The sequence below is a fragment of the Electrophorus electricus genome, chromosome 6 (assembly GCF_041902795.1).
Source record: "Electrophorus electricus isolate QZ-2024a chromosome 6, ASM4190279v1, whole genome shotgun sequence".
NCBI lineage: Eukaryota > Metazoa > Chordata > Actinopteri > Gymnotiformes > Gymnotidae > Electrophorus > Electrophorus electricus.
In genome coordinates, this window is record NC_137502.1 from 34,797,056 (window position 1) to 34,805,471 (window position 8,416).

General features: G+C 45.4%; 1 protein-coding gene across 3 annotated transcripts; it reads left to right on the forward strand.

The window, feature by feature from the left end:
• The first annotated feature begins 1,905 nt into the window (after positions 1–1,905).
• Positions 1,906–8,229, forward strand: mmd (monocyte to macrophage differentiation-associated). Of its 3 annotated transcripts, none has more exons than XM_081716642.1 (7): positions 1,907–2,280; positions 2,983–3,064; positions 3,550–3,710; positions 4,590–4,664; positions 4,955–5,056; positions 5,165–5,234; positions 6,134–8,229. In XM_081716642.1, the coding sequence occupies exons 1-7, from the start codon at positions 2,255–2,257 to the stop codon at positions 6,410–6,412; spliced, it is 795 nt and encodes a 264-aa protein (XP_081572768.1). In that variant the 5' UTR covers positions 1,907–2,254; the 3' UTR covers positions 6,413–8,229. The 3 variants fall into 3 exon arrangements, with proteins under 3 accessions (XP_081572769.1, XP_081572768.1, XP_026887649.1); XM_027031848.3 differs by having other exon boundaries at positions 1,909–2,280; positions 6,227–8,229; XM_081716643.1 differs by lacking the exon at positions 2,983–3,064 and having other exon boundaries at positions 1,906–2,280.
• The last annotated feature ends 187 nt before the right edge of the window (positions 8,230–8,416 follow it).

The window sequence follows — 8,416 nt, forward strand, 5'->3', positions numbered from 1 at the left end:
GGAAGAACAGAGCGATTACGCTCTGTCATATGCCAGGAATGCTGCAGGAATGGCTGGAGGATTTAATCTGACCAATGTTCAGCGTTCCACCTCCTTAATCTGACCAGTGTTCAGCGTTGCACCTCCTTAATCTGACCAGTGTTCAGCATTCCACCTCCTTAATCTGACCAGTGTTCAGCATTCCACCTCCTTAATCTGACCAGTGTTCAGCGTTCCACCTGCTTAATCTGACCAGTGTAAAGCGTTGCACCTCCTTAATCTAACCAGTGTTCAACGTTCCACCTCCTTAATCTGACCAGTGTTCAGCATTCTACCTCCTTAATCTGACCAGTGTTCAGCGTTCCACCTCCTTAATATGACCAGTGTTCAGCGTTCCACCTCCTTAATCTGACCAGTGTTCAGCGTTCCACCTCCTTAATCTGACCAGTGTTCAGCGTTCAGCGTTCCACGCCTGTGACAGCAGCCAGTACATATTCATTTAAAAGGATCCTCAGTTCTTGTGTTGTGGCGACGACAGATTTCAGATCTGTGGCACACCGAGTCCTCTGAATACAGTCTTCTGCATGCGGAGACAGGATCACTGTGTTGCACTGTGTGGACTCAGCCGCTATTGTGTGGGTTGGCTCTCCATTCTCGGGGCTCGATTTATTTATTTATTTTTTATCACATTGTAGTTTCTTTTTTGTTTCGTTGGACAATGTGCTGCATTCTTCTTATAATCCACTGACCTGGCAACTGTTTAAACCACAGACAATGGCAGTCGGGGTCAGCTGGTTTACTCCATCCAATGCCCACACAATGCCCCACATAAATTAATCCTCATCCTTCAGAACAGGACAGGCATGTAAGGATATAGGTTTAGGTCAATTGGTAAACAATTAGAGCTACTAGAGTTTTGGGGTGTTGCTCAGGCACTTGTTTTAGGGTTTACTGTCTGAACAAACGTTCACAACACTGCATCAATTTGACTTGAACAGGAATATTGTCTCTTATTCTCCATATCTCACACGCTCGCTATCTTACACCCTGTCACCAGTGTGAGCTGTCATTTGAGTTCACTGCAAATGTATCATGGACTCCAGATGCAGAGAAACAGAGAGAAAGGGAAGTACAAAGGGGGAGAGATAGATAGATATTTAAAGCTGGGAGGACCTTACAGTAACATGGTGGTTTTTAAGGTTGAAGAAATTAGAAGAATGAAAACGTGGTGGAGAGATAGATAGATATTTAAAGAGAGAGAGAGAGAGAGAGAGAGAGAGAGAGAGAGAGAGAGAGAGAGAGAGAGAGAGAGAGAGAGAGAGAGAGAGAAACAGAGATGGAGGCTTGGGTTAAGCAGAAACCCTAAGGTTCACCTAAAAAGCTTACATGACAGCATACACAACACCATATTCAGCACTCTTTCAAGTGGGAAGTGCTTTGTGTGTGTGTGTGTGTGTGTGTGTTTACATAGCTTCCTGAGGAATTCATAACGATTTTGTTCCTTATAGGCTAGCTGCCCCCTCATAAGGCACAAACATCTGGAAATACATACAAGTCCCGGGAAGAAGATAATTCGCTAGTGGGCCTACAGAACGAGGACTTAAAAGGAAAATTTATCAGCAAAGCTGGAAAGCTCTGAAAGCTGCAGATGATGCATTACCGGAGACGTAGCACGGGAACATACAGCTGCAGAGAGAAGAGCAGCGGTGTGAATGTTGGCGGGTAACCAAATTAAACAGGTACGGCACGTCTTCTCACGTTCGTCCCGCCCTCAGGTAGAACGTCATGGAAGCATCTCGGAAAAATACAATGGCGGCCCATCAACCTCAACACTGATTGGTGAGACACGTCGGTTTTAATTTACAGGAGCCGTGTGATTGGCTGTTGTAACCGTCACTCAAGAAAGCAATTATAAATGCAGTTCGCGCCGCCGGGGTTATCGTGGTTCAGGGTCGGGACCGAGCCGTATGGCTGGTGTCGAGGTGCCGCTTCAGCGCCGGTGTGTACGCGGCTTGCTGGCTATATCCCAGCCGCTTTCCGCCGTACTTAACTATGGTGCGTTTCAAACCGCACCTCTGTGGTAACTGAATGCGGTGCAAAGATTGTTTTTAGGACGACGTCCGTAGCCCTGACGGGTTCATGTGGCTGACTGGCTCACGAGCTAGCCGCTTTCATTTAAACTGGCTTGGAATTGTTTTCCGTTTAATTTAAATTATAGCAAGCTAGCTGGCTGAGAATTTGTTTCGGCTTGTTTTTTCACTTCGAAATCTTTGAGATGAAGAGAGTAAATAGTTTTCAAAGGTGAGTGACATCTAACTTGTCTATGTAAATGTATTTTAGCCTGCCAGAGTTAATAGTGGAGGTTGGGATAGCCAGTTAACCTGACTAGTGTACAATCGCTTAACCCCTTTAGCCTAGCACACCTAGCTAGCTTCTCATTATCAATAACTCCATAAGCGTCAGGTCGCCGGTTTAATGCACCCAGTACTGAAGCTGACCGAGCAGGTAACGGATGTCTAAATGAAGAGAGTAAAAATGATCTCTTCAAGCTAAATGATCCCTTCAGCAGCTAATCGGCTAACTAACCTACAGATGTTCACGAGACAGCGCACCACTGGAATACCACCATATTTGTCGCCTTTCACCAGAGTGGCGGCTCTTCTCGTTTTGATCAAATTGCATCTTTGTCGGTATTCGTGCAGCAAACGAACTGCGAAATCTTAACGGGGAGAACTTGAATGTTTTTTTTTTTTTTTGCACGTTAATGTGTGATTGGCCTTGGCCGAATATCCTAGCTGAGCCCACACAAAGAGGGCGCAGGATGTCCGTGACCTCCATCTGCAGCATTAGAGTTGCTCTACACACGCTTCTAACCCCTAATGGCGATCCTCCGAGAGCTGGCCTCTTCGGGCCTAATTCTGCACCTAACGGTTGATTTGTTGCCTTTTTTGATTGTTTTTATTTATTTTTATTTATTTATTTATTTATTTATTTTACCACCAGGTTCATGAATAGCAGAGCGTCTGCTAACTGCCGCTATCAGCCTACGTGCTACGAACACGCCGCCAACTGCTACACGCACGCGGTAAGATCACGGGCTCAACGTCTGTCTGCGAGACGCACGAGGCGACGGGTTATGTTGGACAGCCGACATGTTGCAGTGCGTCGTTATTCATGTTTGCAACCTCGGCGCGAAGCATTAACGTGACACATAACATGCGGCTGTGGCGCTTGTTCGGCGCAGAGCGCATCGCCGCCTTTGCTCGTGCTTATTGTGCCTCAGGCGGAGACGCTGTGCATCGTTTGCCATATAGTGAACCCCTGCACGAAGTCTTGAGAGATGCGGATAACACTAGAGCTATATCGTTGCGGGGAGCCGCATTGCTGAGGTGGTAGTTCATTAAGGAACCATTAAGTGATGTTAAGGGAAGCCTTCCTCCAACAATGCTGAAGTGTGGGCAGTAGCTGCCAACTTCAGTTCAACTGGGAACCCCAACATGGAATTGGCTGTTTGCAGCTTTAGGGGAACTACTCCTTACTGAGGATTTGTGTGTGTGTGTGCATGCGCAGCTCCTGATTGTGCCTGCGTTTGTGGGCATGGCTCTGCTTCACCGGCTGTCAGATAACGGCTGGGAGAGGATCACAGCGTGGGTGTACGGCATGGGTCTGTGTGGACTCTTCCTCGTCTCCACCACCTTCCACATCATCTCATGGAAAAAGAGTCACATGAGGTCAGGCGGACCCCAGCAGGGCGTGGGAGGGTGGGTCTGCGGGTCGATCTACTTGATTAACTCTGTTTTGATGAAATCTGGGTGCTGCACCAGTGTGCATGTATAGCAGTCAGACATAATTACACATGCACACAGATGCCAGTGCAGATCTTGTAGAACACCCCTGAGGGAACAAGTGGGGAGGGAAAGGAGAATGGAGGGATGGGCGAACAGATTGATGAATCTGTCAGGGATGCGAAACATTTCAGAAGGCCATTGTTTCAAAAGTCTCTCCAGCCAATAACTTTGCATTTTCACAAGAACATGATCAGATATTATGCATATGTAGCCTACTGTGAACTGATTCTATTTGGATGCCATCCATGATTTAAAAGCTATTGAATTTGGTTTATAAAATTTGACAATGTAAGTAGGCCTTCAAGTAACCCACTAAAGAACAGTCACTGCACGGCCCTCTCCTACACTCCTCCCTATGTTTGTGTGTGCATCTGTTGCCACACCCCTCCTGTGTCACACCTGGGCCTTGTGATCGCCGTTGACATGTATATGTAAGGTCTTCTTTAATTGTTTGTTGTTTAACCTGGTGTACACTGTGGGTTCACCTGCCCTGTAGTTTTCTTGTACTTAAACCTGTTTATTGCTTGTATTTTGTTTCATGTTCAGTGTTCCACATATTTTGGTTAGTTTAGTTTCTCATTTAATAAATGTTTGTTTCGTCACACCTTGCCTCTGCATCCTGCCTCGCCTCCCACAATACAAACATTACCTGATGAGATGGGGGGAAAAAAATGATACCAAGCTGCCAGCTAATCTCTGACTAGACTGTCTATCTCCTAAGAATGGTGTGTTAAGACGACTGTGTTCATCTCCTGTCTTCAGGACCATGGAGCACTGTTTTCACATGTGTGACAGGATTGTCATCTACTTCTTCATTGCAGCCTCCTATGCACCATGGTGAGCAGCTCAAATCTGAGCAATTGTGCACGCACACATTCAAATCTGATCAAAGGTTAGAAAAGAGTACAGAAGGCCTCTCTTTTTCTGAGCCGAGTATGGTGGTGGGGGGTGACGGGACTAATGTGTACAGATGGTGAAGTGACTAGAATGTCACTGTGTACAAGACTCAAGAAGTAATTTAAAACGTGTGACTAGTGTAGATGAGCAGTCTGAATGTATACTAAATGTGTGAACAAAGAAGCATTGGACTTTGTGGGATGCTGCTGTGAAGATCATGTGTCTTGTAGGTTAAACCTGAGGGAGCTGGGTCCTCTTGCCTCTCACATGCGCTGGTTCATATGGCTAATGGCTGTGGCAGGAACCGTGTACGTCTTCAATTACCATGAAAAGTAGGCCTACACGCCTCCCTCACCTTCACTTTCAGTTGAGCAGAGTGGCCCACCCTTCCTGCTCAGTGGTACGTGCTGATTGGCTGCTGCGGTATCCTCTCATTGCAGGTATAAACTGGTAGAGCTGGCCTTCTACATGATGATGGGATTTTCTCCAGCTCTGGTGGTGACCTCGATGGTAGGTGTCAACTCTAAACAGCTCTTTTGGTTTCTGCTTACCTGCCCTGAAGTGTCATGCAGGTGATGCAGGAAGTTTCCCCCAGTTTAGCACTCAACCCCCTCCAAAAAGTGTAGTGTATGAAAGGAAACCAAGCAGCTGATTGGTTGTTTGGGCAGAAAGTGAAAGTGCTGTGCAGAAGTACATTAAGATGCTGGAGACTAGTGTAACTAGTGATTCAACAGGAAGGAAGCCTCAGGTTCATGTTCAGGCAGGTAGAGCTCACATTTCAGGGAATGTTTTTGTTGGTGGATACAGAGGTTGTTTAGTCTTGCCTGCTGTTTTGGAGCGCTTAAGACACCAGATCCTGGGTGTGGTGTCCAACGGCCTGGATTTGGATCCTGCTGTTGTCACTGACCCCAGCAAACGATTATCCAGTGTGATGCCTTCCAAAAATAAAGGACTGAGGATGTTCCCTCTTGTGTATGGCTGGTGTCCATTTACAAACATGCTGTCAGATGTCAGGCAGGCAGATGGGACTTTCACTCAAGAACAATTGCTTTGCATGCTGGGAATCTGTTTGCATATTTAATGAGCTAATCACCGGTGTGACAGGGTGCCTCGCTGCACCTGCTCGTTAAGGTCAGGGTACTGAAATGGCACACCTGGAGTTCACTGTAGCAACAAGGTCCCTCTGCTTTACTCAGACAACTGTAAGCAGTGTTTCCTGTGGTTTATTTCTGACATATTCCAACCCATTTGTGGGCAATTAACCATCAGCCTGAGCTGCAGCCTGCAATGCCCTCTAGTGGCTGAGGGTTGAAAGTGTAGTTCATCTAGAACGTTGGCTGGCAGTGGACTTTTTTTTTATTATTTTTTTTATTTTTTATTTTTTCTCCCCTCCCCCCTTTTATCTCTAGTGTTTCCAGTGTGATTGGCTTCAATGGAGTTTCCAGAACTTGGTGCTGGAGTTGAGGGCTAACTCATCTCCCTCTGTCCCTCTCTCTGTGCAGAGTAACACAGAGGGACTGTACGAGTTGGCTTGCGGGGGGCTGATCTACTGTATGGGGGTGGTGTTCTTCAAGGCTGACGGTGTTATCCCCTTCGCCCATGCCATCTGGCATGTGTTTGTGGCCCTGGCAGCAGCTGTACACTACTATGCCATCTGGAAGTACCTCTACCGGAGCTCCTCCCACTGAAGCCTGACCCTGCCCTGTCACCATCCCATCACACACATGCACACTCCTCTCTGCCTCGTCCTTCCTTGTCTGCAGAAGGAAAGGTCTTTCTGCTGGCACTGTTTTCTCCACATTGTCACCTGCAGGGAGTGCACACCAGCTACTCATGTTTACGAATATGACCATGTATCGTTTACTGTTTTCTACCCAGCCAGAGAACAGTACCATGTGTGATGTTACATATACCTCCACCTGCCGCATCAAGTGGCTTTCACAAATCACATTTCTATAACCGTGAAAGTGAAACTTTTTTTTTTTGTTTTTTTTTGTTTTTTTTTTTTCCCTTTCCCATTTTGACCAGTAATTTCTGCACAATAGCCAAGTGCAAACTGAACCAGCTGGACACTTCTGTACTGTCTTTGATAGTGTGTGTTTTCTAACACTTTTACTGTTGTCCTTGGAACAATCCTATACATGTTCCATTTTCAGCTGTTGAGTTTAAACAGGTTGAACTGTCAGTTTATGCACCACTGAAACAGGAACCATTAATGTAGAGTTCCTCAAGTAAGAACATTTGTTCCACATTTTCATACATCCTGTACTTTCCATGACAGTTTTTGGATGAGATCGTTGCAATGTATTGCAGTATTTTGAGTGTTATTTAAAAGTGCGCTTTTCCACAAACAAAAGCACTTTTCTAACAAAGAACCACTTATATTTGATACTGGACGTTTCATTTTTTCCTCGTAGTGTGTCCGCTAGCTAAACAAAGTTAACCCGGAGTATCTGCAAGGAATCTGTACCAGAATGTCAAGGCATCTGCTCCAGAGCAGCCGTACGGTCTGCAACATTAGCAAAAGTCTCTACGAACACCTTGGGCAAACAACCCTAGTGGTGGTGTGATGCTGTTGCACTCCAGTGTTCACCCAAAGTAGGCTGCTTGGTGAAGCTTCAGGTTGTCGCAGTGCGACGGTGAGCATCGTGCTGTCTTTTGGACAGTCCAGTCTAGCGCAGGTAGCTGGCTCTTTGGACACTGCGGCTGGTTTTCGCATAGCTATGCAGAGACTGCTGTTTTAGTACTGCTTGATCTCTGACGAGGTCGTCAGGGAATGTGGAACGCGTTTACACAATATTTGTTCCTTTTTCTGCCCTCGGTGGAAGGTGAGCTATGAAAAGCACTCATACTGTTCTAATGAACGGGGAACAGAGAAGCAAAATGACCACTTTTGGACTGCATTTCCTATTATATTTGAAATTTAGAATCATGGGGAAATGGAGTACTTTGAAATTAGTTGCGTGCTTTCAGTGTTTCATTGCAAGAAGGCCTGTTTTTTTTTTTTTTTTTTTTTTAAATTTGATTCCACATGTGCATTGCTGCATATCTGGTCCTTTGTTCCATTGCTTTGATTGGCAGTACGACTGCCTGTAAATCTTCAGCATGCTTTAAATGAGTACCTCCAATGGCTTGGCCATTTCACTTGGAGGTAATGATTGCTCAAATCATGTGAGTGGTTTATCATTTTAAACTGTATGAACAAAACTGATCTTGATCTAAGAGATCTTCATTGTCCAAGACAAGACACATCCACTGACTTTATTGTAACATTTATTCATTCATGTTCTGTCATGTGATGTTGGTAATGGGTTTTGTAAGGGACTGAGAGCCCTGCTCCTGAGACCTCTGGATCTCCTCAACCAACTGGTGTTTCGTGCTGTATGTTTTTGTCTGATTCCTAACGGGTTTCTGAAGTATTAAAGAGTTTCAAATTTAATGCACTGTTGTCTGTTGTACATTAACTCAAGCAGATGGAAATGGAATAAAAGCATGTTTGAACAGATGTTGACACTTGGGTTTACTGAGGACAAACTGTGAATTGAATCTTTATTTTTAAAATATTGAGTATGCAAATAACACCACAAACCCATATCAGAAGTGAAGTCCATGACAAGGCACTGATGTCATCACTGCTTATGCCCGCGTGTGTGCACACAGCAGGAATGTCACATGTGTATGATGAACACACA

Coding starts and splice junctions, on each gene's coding strand:
- mmd (XM_081716642.1), top strand. CDS start 2,255: ATGAAGAGAGTAAATAGTTTTCAAAG. Junction 2,281..2,982: donor AGAGTAAATAGTTTTCAAAG/GTGAGTGACATC, acceptor TTTTACCACCAG/GTTCATGAATAGCAGAGCGT. Junction 4,665..4,954: donor GCAGCCTCCTATGCACCATG/GTGAGCAGCTCA, acceptor TGTGTCTTGTAG/GTTAAACCTGAGGGAGCTGG.